Raw genomic sequence first — 13,377 nt, forward strand, 5'->3', positions numbered from 1 at the left:
TGTTTTTATGTGCTTATTCATCTGTGATGAATCCAAGAGGGGGCAACCCTAGGGGAATAGGCTCCAATTGTGTCCTTGTTGAAAATAACAAGTTAATGAATTAAATTAATTTAAAAAATAATGATCAAATAATAAAGCTTTCTTTAATAATCAGATATCTGCTGACACTTTATTTTCTTTTCTTGAGGTGTAATTTGTATTGTACAAGATAGGGTTATGGGATTATGGGGACCAGTTACATTCAAACTACCACATTACACTCCCTGGAGCCCATAAACCTTTAACAATATCATAATGCAAAACACATTTTGTTCAAATTTAAAACTCCCCATAGTCTATCACAGTCTAAACAATGTTTAAAAGTTTAAAGTCCAAATCTCTTCTGAGACACATGACAATTTCTTAACTGAAATCACCTGTAAAATTCAAAATAAAAAAAGCAGTTCACACACTTACAACAAATAAAGGCACAGGGGATAAACAACCATTCCAAAATGCAGGGAAGGGAACCACAAGGATATGTAGAACCAACGAAGGACAGAAAACAGCTGGACAAACTTCAAACTCTGCATCTCCATGCCCGATAACAAACGCTCTCTACATCCCCAATTCCACTCACCTGTGCAGACTGCAACACAACTCTTTCTCTTTCCTGCTTCAACTCCATGTTAGCAGCTCTCCTTGGCAGGTTATTCTGTGACTCTAACATCTCTACCATCTTCAGTAACGACAAAATTCTAACTGTTCAATATTGGGGATCCACTCGTGATCTTCCGGAATCCTCCAGATGGTTTTGGGTCACTTCTCTAGCCCTGACCTCTGCAGTAAGGGGTCTGCTAGTTTGACTATGCTACTACAGCTGTTCTTGGTTGTCATCCAATGGTACTGCTTTGTCCAAAACACTGGGTTCTTCTGATGCAACTTGTCTTCACTTTCTCCAACAGCCTCTCCTAAGGTTCCCCTCATGGTGCCAAGCTTCAGTTTCTTTGCATGAGTCCATCAGTTCTAGACTTTCCACTGCCACTAAGACTCCATCTTCACCAATGGAATTCCGTAGTCTCTCACAGCGCCAAGCCTCAGCTGCTCTCTGTTGAAGTTTTTGTGTACTTGTTCCTGCTGCCAGTTGTATAGTCACGGTCGCCTGGGGAAGGGGCAGTGGGTGAGAAGACACAGAGGCCATGGTATAGACTATGGGAGATTCCAATACAGAAGCTCTTTATTGTAAACAAGTTGGGACTTTTAAGGAGTTAGGGAAAATAAGTTGAGGCAGGAAAGTTTCATGTTGGTCCTTTTGAAACTGGCGGTCACAACTGGCATGTTGTGACTGGCTAGGAGCGTGCCTCATTAGTTACCATGCTGTTGGTCTGCTGACAGGTTGTCTTGACCAATTTTGCGTGCTCTTTGTGAATTTGCATGCACTCCCTTGTGATTGCCCTGCCTCACACCATGACCCCTTCATGCCTTTAAAGTCAATACCACCTGGGTGGCGCTTACCTACTACAAAGTCTGGCTGCCAGCATGAGGTACAATGTTGACCACTTTTGGAACACAAATACTCTGTTTGAGTTGTTCTTTGTATCACATCAAAGAAGTCTTTTATTGCCTTCTTCCCCCTTCTATACAGAGGTATAAAGATGTATAGAATATTTAATGCAGAGGTTTTCAGTATTCAATGAAACTCCTTCCCAATACTATTCTATGTTTCTGTTTTATTATTTTTACTCTTGTATTCATATTATTTACTAACATTTCTGATCCCTATGCCCTTACCATGATAAATGGTGTTTGTTTTTTGAAGCTGGTGTCTGACATACAGCCACTTGGGAAATGAGTATGGTTATTTCTAAGAAAAGTGGGAATCAATCTACCACAAGACCCTGTAATACCACTCGAGCATACCTAAAGGATGTTCAAAGTTACTACACGGACACTTACTCAACTATGGTCACAGCAGCATTATTCACAATAGCCAGAACCGGGAAACAACCTAGATACCCCTCAATAGAAGAATGGATAAAGAAAATGTGGTACATTTACAAAAGTAGTATTACTCAGCAGTATAAATCAATAACATCACGAAATTTGCAGGCAAATGAATGAAACTAGAAAAAAATCATCTCGAGTGAGGTAACTCAGACACAGAAAGGCAAACACAGTATAGACTCACTCATAAGTTGATATTAAATGTAGAACAGAGCTGGTCAGGCTACATTTCACAACCCCAGAGAAGCTAGGTCACAAGAAGGACCCTAAGAGGTAAACATGGATTATTTTGGAAAGGGGAAATAGATGAGAAATCCTGGGGAAATCGGGGTGCGTTAAGAGGAAATGGAAACATGAGGGATCCAAATGGGTGAGTTTGGGGAGGAATGGAGAGAAAGAATGAAACAGATAACAAGATAGATAGGAGCATTATGGGTTTAGGGAGAAACCTGGTGCCAGAGAATTTCCCAGGAATCCATAAAAATGATCCCAGCTAAGACTGTTAGCAATAGTGGAGAGGGTGCTTGAGATGAACTTCTCCTGTAATCATAATAATTATCATAATAGAATCTTTATCTAGTAACTGATGGAAGCAAATGCAGAGATCCACAGTCAAGCACTGGCCATAGCTTCTGGAATCTAATTGAAGAGAGAAAGAAGGGATTTTATGAGCCAGAGTATCAAGATCATGATGTGGAAAACCCACAGAGACTGTACACCTGAGCTCCCGAGAGCTCATGGACTTTGGAGCAAAAGCTGGAGAGCCTGTATGGGACTGTCCTAGGCCTTCTACATGTGGGTGACAGTTATACAGGATGGTCTGTTTGCCAGGCCCCTAGCAGTGTGACCGGGATCTGTCCCTGGCATGTGAGCTAGGTTTTGGAACCCATTCTTAAGGGCGGGATGCCTGGATCAGGAAAGTTTGGTCCTACCTCAATGTGATATGCCAGACTTTTTGACCTTCCATGAAAGGCCTTTCCCTTGCAAAGGAGTGCATGTGGGGTGAGTAGAAGGGAAGTGAAGGCAGGGAATTGGAAAAAAAAGAGGTAAACTAACCTGTGGTTAGTATGTACATAAACAAAGAAATTAAGAAAAGAAATTTACCCTATTCTTTCACATAAGCTTCTGAATAAAGTTGTTATAGTTAGAAAAAAAAAACAAAGTGTGAGATACATCAGCAATAGGATCCTTTTGTATTTCTGGTAGGCATTCGAGTCAATATTTTTTATAAGATCCTCTGCAACCTCCATGACTAATACTTTATAAGGCCATAAAAAGAAGAATGAAATTATATGGGGCAGTAGAGGATAGATGGTGGTAGGTAATGGCATGAACACGGAAAGGAAAGCTAAAACTAATGGCCATTTGTGGGGCTAAATGAAATAAAAAACCATAGAAGTTTCCTACAAAATAAGCATATATGAAAGAAATCTGAATGGAATTACCAAATAACAGGTAGACAAAGCCCCAGTTAAAATCTCTCTCCATTGCTGGGCAGTCGTAGTGCATATCTTTAATTCCAACACACAGAAGGCAGAGGCAGGTAAGTCTCCATGAGTTTCAGACTAGCCTGATCTATAGAGTTAGTTCTGTGACAACTGGGGCTACACTACTCACTGGTGACAGGTTGAACTGTGAGAGAAAGACATACTTTCTATGTGGAAACACTGTCATGTGGTCTGATATCCTAACTAGATGAAAGGATGTACAAGAAAAAAGTGATTAAGACCAACATTGTTTCCTGATATCTAACGTAATGAGGGAAGACAGAAGGAGGAATAAATAACTCTAAAATACTTTGACAAAACATGCAATCATATATATATATATATATATATATATATATATATATATATATGTGTGTGTGTGTGTGTGTGTGTGTGTGTGTGTGTGTGTGTGCATATATATGCATGTGAATTTGTAATGATGAATTACACTCTTGTGGTAATACCATTTTCACCAATGCCATGACTAACAAAATCTTCAGTGCCAAATGTATAAATCTTCAAGTTATTGAATTGAGAAGAGTTAGAGATGTACAAAGCAATACAGGATATTGCCACTGACTGTATTGGTTTCCTCCCAGAACTTGAAGATAAGCCCCTATTGCTGAAAAAACTACTCATGCTAACATGGGTGTTGGAGGAACTAAGCTGATACTGAACTGCAGGCCTCCTCAGTGAGGACCGACTCTCCCAATGTCTGAAGTGCTACACAAACTGCCAAGGGATAAAAACTATAGACAATCCTCATTAATAGTAATGTCTGTGGATCACAAAAGATAACAGCATGACAATATAACCCATTGGTGGAATAACAGTGTATATATTTTTGGGCTAACTAATACCTGCGTGCATAGTCGCACTTAAGGCACCATCAGTCAGAGGAATTCATGCTTACTACAGTAAAATCTGTCATCTACGTGTGGCTGGTGAGGTCACTGGGCTTAGAGGAGAACCCATTCCTGCTTCTCTTCTAAAGTGGCACGAATTCTAACTGCCTTTAAATACTTAAATACGTGTGGCTCTCACTCCTCTTCTAAGGAGCTTCTCTTAGCAACAGCTGGAACCTGGTCTAGAAATCCACAACTGGTCAAACTACAGATGGCCACTGAATGTGGGGTACTCCCCACAATAGGTCCATCTGCAATATAATCAGTACACTGAAACCTGAGAATCTATTACAGAAGAGAAGGCATAAGGATTGTAGGAGTCAGACAACTAAGAGGTCTTCTTTAAGATATTTTTTTCTATTAGTGACAGAGAAGTTGCACCCATGAACTCACGACAGTTTGGTTGCTTTAATGAGACCAGCATGATGGCAGCACTATGGGACATGCCAACTTATATGGGAGAAATCTTGCAAGACAACAGTCTAAACACATGTACATATGAGCAACAGCAAAGGAGTCAGCAAGTTGTATTTGTATATTTATTTAAATATATTAAAAGTAAAAATTAGAGGTGGAGAACATGATTTCCACTTACTGTGATGAATGCGAAGGCAATTTTCATATTAAATCAAGCATAAGTTTCATTTTAAAATGGAACTTTGTATATTAGTCATAAATATGTCTGGAAATTAAACTGCAAGGATTTCTGGAGAATGGGAATGCCCCTTTCCCATATTTTTTTCATAGAATTTAGGATTCTAACTGCCTTAATCTGGTTTTAGGGAAGTGAGAGGAGAATTACTTTCTACACAAATTTCTACCTTTTTTCCATTGGTTTTAATGACTGTTTAAATGAGAAACAATAGTGCCCCTTTAGTGATGAAATAAAACTAAGATCACAAAACGTGTTTCAAAAAATATTCTCATAATACTTAAATTATCTATATTTTCATTAAAGATCTATTTATGTTTGTGAATCACTACTGTATGAATTATTAAAAACTTTTGATTCAAATTTGTCCTTCACTGGATGACAAAAATCTGATGTTAACTTTAAAAGTGTGTTATTGGCAAATATGAACAAACATATAATGACCTATAGACGATGTATTTTAAAAGATGGTGTGTTTTGAGATTTCAAAAAGAGTGTCCATCCACTACAGAAAGCAGTTATTAAAAACACAAATGCAGATACAGCCAAAACTGTATAGATGGGAAATAGCATTTATAAATACTACGTAATATGTTCTCTCTCTAGTATACTTATAGTTGCTCGTCACAGAAACACAGTATCCAGCATTGGTTTCTACTTTTATGGTATTGAGACCTAAACCTATTTTTACTGTAGATAATTAACTATTATGCCATAAACACCTCTTCTCAAGTAAGACAAAAATCTTTGCATGAATATTTAGTATAGCATTTAATGGCACATAGAAATTTAATTCTTAGCCAGCAGTGTCAATATTTAATTATAGATTGAGCTTTGTTTGCCTCCTGTACCTTCTTTGAAGTGGTTCACATTTGTCCCAGGTATGTAGAATTAACATTGTAAAAAGCCCCTAAGAAAAGATATTGCCAATATTTCTCCAAGTCCTGTGTAGGGCAGATTTTACATCCTTATTTCTCAAAGTATAGATCAAGGGATTCAACATTGGAATGACCAGAGTGTAAAAGATTGAAGACATCTTATCAGTGTCGGTGGAATGGGTGGACTGGGGCTGCACATACATAAATATCAACGTCCCATAGAACACCGTCACCACTGCTAGGTGGGACCCACATGTCGAGAAAGCCTTCCGCCTGCCCTCTGCAGAGTTCATCCTGAGAACTGCTGTGAGGATAAGCATGTAGGACACGAGGACAACAAAGAGAGAGATGATTAAATCAAAAGCTGCAAAGATCATAACAATAAATGCTATCTCCTCTGCATTTGAACAGAGTAGGGAGAGCAAGGGGATGCAGTCACAGTAGAAATGGTGAATGACATTGTAGCCACAGAAGGATGAAGTGAAAATCTTAACTGTGATGAGAAGAGACACGAATGTGCAATAAAGATACGGCATTGCCATCAGAACCCAACACACCCTCCGTGACATGAGGACAGTATAAAGCAGAGGCTTACAGATGGCCACATAGCGGTCATAGGACATTGCTGATAGAATGAATAGCTCACTACCAATGAATACAAGGAAGAATGCTAGCTGCGTGGCACAAAGTTTAAATGAAATTGTATTTCTATCTATAACAAAATTTTCCAACATTTTTGGTCCCACAGCGGTAGAATATCCAAGATCTGTAATAGCCAGGTGTCTGAGAAAGAAGTACATTGGTGTCTGGAGGTGATAGTCCACTGTGGTGAGAATAATGATTCCCAAATTTCCTATCACTGTGGTCATGTATATGGCAAGGAACAGCCCAAATAATGGGGCCTGCAACTCAGAGCTGTCAGTGATGCCCGTTAAGATGAATTCAGTCAATACTGTGACATTGTGTTCCTTCATTCTCCTGTATCAGAAAACATACTTGATAAAGACATCATTATAATTAACAGCATAAAAATACTTGGCATGCAAAGCATTCATTATATAACATTATTGAAATATGGCACATCAATACTTTCATACACACATACACACAGACATACATATATGGTGTGTGGCATGTTTGAAAATACATGTCTTACAGTTTTGTTAAGAAGACTTCCAGAACTACAGATTCATGAACATAAGACTGACTCAACAGATAGTAGTGTTATATTTATATGACACACTGGGAAGAAGACTTCCACTGATATATATTACCTAAATGATATATAAGACAGTGAATATCATATTATGTCCAATAAAAATTCTATCTGAATTATCAATAATGATGCGTTTGAATATCTGAGATATTTGCAAAGTAAAGATATACAGGATATGCTAGTGAGATTGGAAAAGTAATAAAATAGACAAAAAAGTACGTTTAAAAGTTTATACATTATAATGTAAATTAAGGTTTCCTAAAAGCATAACTGAAAATTTAAAAATTTGTATATAAAATTTAAAGGTCATGCCAACGTGAAAGTGAGAAAATATTACAGTTTACAATCTCTGCATAAAAATTACAGGCAATTAGATACTCTGTGACAGGTGAATTCCTTCATTGTTTGTCCAAGCTAATGTAGTTTTCTATGAAATTACTAACGCACACACACACACACACACATACACACAAACACACACACATCTGGTTTTATTTATGTATTTGGATATATGTGTGACTGTGTAACTATAATTATAAAAGAAAATGAAGTTATCAATTTGAGAGTATGGGATTATGGGAAGTGTTATAGGAAGAAGCCATGGATAGGGCTAGAAGAAGAAAAGTGGGAAAATATTATTGTATTTTGATTAGAAATATAAAATAAGTAAAAGTAATATTTGGTTATTAAATTGCTATTTTAGAGTTCACATTTTCTAGCTGTTGCAGTCATATAAATGATATTGTTAAGTGATATTATAGCTCATTTGACAATGAGGTATATTAAACATTTACGTAAATTAGAATTTCTATTGAGTAACCTGTAAAGTTTATAGTAGTCCATAAATTGAAACCTGGTCATTATTTGAGAATAGATAGAGAAATATCAAGTAGTTGAGAGAGACAAAATACGGTAACATGGAGCTGAACATGATCAGAATTTATCATATGCACATTTAAAATATTGCTGCCAGACTCAGTTATTCTATAATTAATACGTAGTAATATACTTTTAGATAAGTAACGTCAAGGGAGCTGTGTGTGTTGCAATCTCAGAACACTTGGAAACTGGGAGAGTGAAGTTGAGGTGGTAAAGGTCATGCCTGCCTCCATAGTAAAGTTGGGGCAAGGATGGGCTATAAGAACCTGTTATATAAGAAATGTTACATTAACAAAATAATAATAATTCCATATAATCCTTAGTACAGCTAGTCATCCCAGAAGTGTTGTTAAAATTGACAGATACTAGAGTGATTCCTTTAACTTTCAGATCATTTGACAGAGAAAGTTGTTTTTATGTGAAAAAATAATTCAGTTATATATCATATAGCTATAATCTAAACCCCATACTGATTTTGTTTATACAGAATTTACTTAGTATGTAATTTATTTAAAACTATAATCTTATATGAAAGAAATCATTCTGTGTTGTTGGGAAGGAAAAAAATCACAAAATTACTCATTTTTAACGATGAAATTTTTATGTATGTATTTCTATTTTGAAATGGTAACAGCAGTTTAATTGAAAGAAGTTCTGTGTGTGTGTGTGTGTGTGTGTGTGTGTATGCATACATTTGTTTGTGTATATGTGCATGCGTGTGTTCTTTGTCAGGTTTTTCAAAGTGAGGGAACAGAGAACAGGTCATTAGTGTTGACCATCAGGATGAATTCAGTCATCACCATGTTAGCAGAATTCACATTTATATGAATTATCCTGAATATTATTTATGTCCAAGTACAGTTTTATGTTCCTTAAAATATGCATACTTGTGTGCAGCAAAGCATATGAATTTTTTCTTGCCAAATGTAATTGGCAATAGTAGCAAATTAGTTAAAACAACGACCACTGGTTTTGGTGTTACACAATTAAGGCTAATAAAATTCTCTCTTATTCTAAAGGATGGTATTACAGCAAGCCGACAGCTAACATCAAACTGAATGGAGAGAAACTCAAAGCCATTCCATTGAAATCAGGAACATGACAAGGCTGTCCACTCCCCCCATACCTCTTCAATATAGGGCTTTAAGTTCTAGCAATAGCAATAAGACAACATAAGGGGATCAAGGGGATTCGAATTGGAAAGGAAGAAGTTAAGTTCTCGTTATTTGCAGACAATATGATAGTATACATGAGCGACCCCAAAAACTCTACCAAAGAACTCCTACAGCTGATAAACACCTTTAGTAATGTGGCAGGATACAAGATCAACTCCAAAAAATCAGTTGCCCTCCTATACACAAAGGAAAAAGAAGCAGGGAGGGAAATCAGAGAAACTTCACCTTTCACGATAGCCACAAATAGCATAAAATATCTTGGGATAACTCTGACCAAGGAAGTGAAAGTCCTGTTTGACAAGAACTTTAAGTCTTTGAAGAAAGAAATTGAGGAGGATACCAGAAAATGAAAAGATCTCCCCTGCTCTTGGATTGGGAGGATCAACATAGTAAAAATGGCAGTTCTACCAAAAGCAATCTATAGATTCTAAAAAGACAAAAAATTGACATTTACCAATTGATCTTGTAATTCTACCTTGCATTATTATTGATATAAAACATAATATGTTTAATGTGTTTGTATATATTAATGAGATATTTGTCATATACTCATATAACATATTTATATGTTTGATGTGATCATATATGTATATATTAAATGTTACATATGCCACATATTTATATTAAAATAACATGTGTATATATAAATGTTTAAGTGCAATTTTTGAATCCTCAGTGCCATAAAACACGAGAATTTATATACATGTTTATATCACATTAGTTGTGCTTAGAAAAATTTGAATAGAGCTAATAGTATAGAAGTTACTAAGTACATCATGATGTTCAGAAAGTGAATCAAAGTTATTATTTATTCAAAGTCAATGAACAGATATTATTTAATATAAAAAAATCACAGCCATTAATAACTTTTAGGGTTTTTTTTTTTTACTTACACACTTCACAGCAGAAATTAGAAAGACAGCCTTCCTTGTAAATACAACCACACAATTTTTCAGAATTATATATGGAGCTCTTTGTATATCAATTTGCATTTCTTAGAATACTGTCTGCATGAATGTTACTACCTTATGTCCTCCCTTCCATCTATGAATCCTCCTTATATATGAAAGTAAATCAGATCGTAACGTTGGAAAATATCTTAAATAATTTGCAGAATTCTATAGAGCCTAAGTATTGCTTTTGGATCTTGCTAATTTTGGTTTATAATCATGAAATATAACACTCTTATCTGTATCTAATAAGCATCTACAGTCTTCTAAGTTAAAGGATATCCTGGTATTTCATTTCATCTGTATTGAAGTTCAATGAAAATAAATGTATATCTATTTCAAACTTTGATATTAATATTGAGCTTTTTGGTTTATGTTATAACACCATGATCCAGAAAAATTTAGTCATCTTCTATCATGAAAAAAATGGCATTGTGTCATTACCACAGAAATGGATACTTGAAAATCCGGTGTTACTAAAGTGTGTTAGTATTACAAGAAGGTTAGCAATGAGTTTCACACAAATTTTTATTTACAGAATGATTGAAAGACAAAAATTATCTACAGACTTTAAATACCTGTTTGGAAGGAGGACATGCTTTCTTTTCCCAAAAGTTCTCTCTCAAAACGTGAACAAAAAAAGCAAGCAAAAATCACAACATCCAGACTATGCTTTTTAATCAATGATTTCTCTTATTTTTTCTTATTTCTGCCTTTTTATGCATATAATATTATATGCAGACAGAAATATTTTTCTAACTGAAATAGCAAGTGTCATTTCCCAGACTGTTACCTTACTAGAAGATGCAAAAATAAAAACTAAGTGTAAAGCACATGGGTCTGGATCCATATCATGGAAAAGCAAGAATTGCAGCCTGGGTCAGAGATAGGCCCTTAAATTACACAAGAAGGCCACAGAAGTAGTTATCCATTACCACTGGTGCTATCTACACACAGAACCTCAGGAAACTTTCTGTCTTTGTTACCTGGAATAAGGCTCCTCTCCTAATTCCTTATCTTGTTCCTTTACTTGGAAATTTCAGGATAATTTATAATTCAAAAAACTTTAGAGACTCTCCTTAAGGATTTGTTAAATAATTTGTTGATTACCCTAGAGTATTTCATATGGTCCAATAATTGTTAGGGACAATTTTTAACCAATTTGCTTCTCTCTTTCCCTTTCTCTTAAAAACTGTTTCTCTGTTTTATACAAAAATATTAGACAGTTTCAAGAAGAATATTACTCAACTTAAAGCAGATGTCCTGCCACTTATAATAGCAAAGATAATCTTCTTGGAAGGACCCTGAATAAAATACATCAGATGTAGAACTCCTTGCTGCCATCTACTTGAGGCGTCTAGAGTAATGCGTCATGGTAGAATCAAATATTGAGTTCAAAGGAAGGGACGTGTGAGAAATGTGTATTTATTAATTCACATACATAGAGTTTCCGTTATACAAAAAAACGTTTTGTCACAATCTTCTAAGAAGCATTTGTCCATAGTGGTCTACTCTGTATTTAAAATATTAAAACTGTCAACCTGATGCTTTGCACAATAAAATGCAAAGGATAAAGATGAATGAAAGCCTATCATGGTAATTATATGAGTATGGTTCCTGTAAAAATAGTATCAGTATCCACTGCCGTGTCTCTGAAATAAAAAAGTAACCTTTTCCATTGTCAAATTTCTTGCAGATATCCATGTAAGAGGGCCTAGAGTACAGTGTCCAGACAACATCTGCCTCTCTCAGACACATTAGGCGCAGGGTAAGCGGCCACTATGTGCAGAGGAACCTGTCACAGGAGGGAATGCTGATGACCAAACGGAAGTGGGGATCCCATAGTGTTCTTAGTACTACCAATTAAATAATTGAAGAACAAACTCAAAAGGAATGGACTTTTAATAGAGTTTAGATAAAACTTCAGGTAAGGCAGGTTGCAGTCCTTCACACCTGCCAACAGGAGGAAGATGAGGAAGAGGAAGAGAGAACCTGTGCTCTCTCTCTCTAAGCTAACTTGAAAATCAGCCTCGTAGTACTGATAGTATTGTATATATTTTCTCATGTAATGTTAATAAGTGATATACTCAGAAAAAGTCCTCTGCACATGGGTATACAGTGAAAACATGAGGAAAGCAGCAAAAATATGATCCCACACTACATGGTCAACACAGAGCAGGCATTTTCTTCTACTGGATGTAACAAATAGGCCATCTCAAAAATGAGGTGCTATTTTCCCTTTGACAGCAAAGATAGTGATCACACACTACACAAAAATAGGCATTAAGTACATGAAGACAAGTCAGTAAGAAAAAAAGGCTATTTCTGAACGTTTCTATGGCAGAACTCAGAAAGTATATTATAATGAGTTAATTCTCTAATATTCACAAGTACACTATATTAGAAAAAAAATTAAAGACTAAATTGAAGCTATATGGTACCAAAGCTCAGTTGTGTTATAGTAATAGCATCTCTTGAATGCTATAGTGAAATGCTATATTTCACTGTATATGAAAGCAAGTATGCTTCCAAAAAACCAAAAACCTTAAGAATTCTAAATAGCATAGAGACATTTGAGCCTATGTATATACTGTAGTAATCCTAGTTATTGTGTGACCATGAGTCTGCTGACAGAGTACTAGAATGTGATTTTAAAACAATATACACAGGAACATAAGAAGTATATGCAGAAGTATTATACTGACTGAAATGTGGAAAACATATTAATAATACACATAGATGCTAGAAAATCCCTAGCAATATGAATGTCACAAAGATCAAATCAATTCCTCAAAAACATCCACAGTTGTTTTTACATGCATAAGGCATACACACTGTTCTTCATGCTTATGATGTATAGAGCTAAAAGCAGTCTCTTACGGTAGACACATTTCTCTATTATATGTTACAATTCATCCCTCTTGTTAAGGGAGCCAAGAAGATAGTTCAGTGGGGTGAATACCTTGCTGTTGAGTTCTACCCTGAGAGCCCACGTAGAAGTGGAGGAGTGACTCTTGTAAGTGGTCCTCTGGCCTCCATCCATGCAGAGATATACACATACATATGTAAATAATTTTTAAAAAAGCAAAGGCATTTTTACTGATGTATTTATAACATTATAATACACATTATCATAAAGGATGGCAATCTTTAAATATATAATATGTTCATTTGTGCAGGGTGTACATTTGGACAAAAAGATGTAGATGTTTGATGAATTGTGGTTGGTAGAATTCCTCAAGAATTTAATAG

General features: G+C 35.7%; 1 protein-coding gene across 1 annotated transcript; it reads right to left on the bottom strand.

Moving 5' to 3' along the window:
- Positions 1-5,937: 5,937 nt before the first annotated feature.
- On the bottom strand, positions 5,938-6,879 carry LOC148121729 (olfactory receptor 8K3-like). The gene has a single exon (XM_087906712.1). It carries the CDS (start codon positions 6,877-6,879, stop codon positions 5,938-5,940), a length of 942 nt encoding a protein of 313 aa, XP_087762838.1.
- Positions 6,880-13,377: the final 6,498 nt, after the last annotated feature.

The sequence above is a fragment of the Myodes glareolus genome, chromosome 6, assembly GCF_982192425.1.
Source record: "Myodes glareolus chromosome 6, mMyoGla1.1, whole genome shotgun sequence".
In the NCBI taxonomy this organism is placed as follows: domain Eukaryota; kingdom Metazoa; phylum Chordata; class Mammalia; order Rodentia; family Cricetidae; genus Myodes; species Myodes glareolus.

Bases quoted from the DNA above. Each gene is read 5' to 3' on its own strand.
- LOC148121729 (XM_087906712.1), bottom strand. From the start codon at position 6,879: ATGAAGGAACACAATGTCACAGTATTGACTGAATTCATCTTAACGGGC.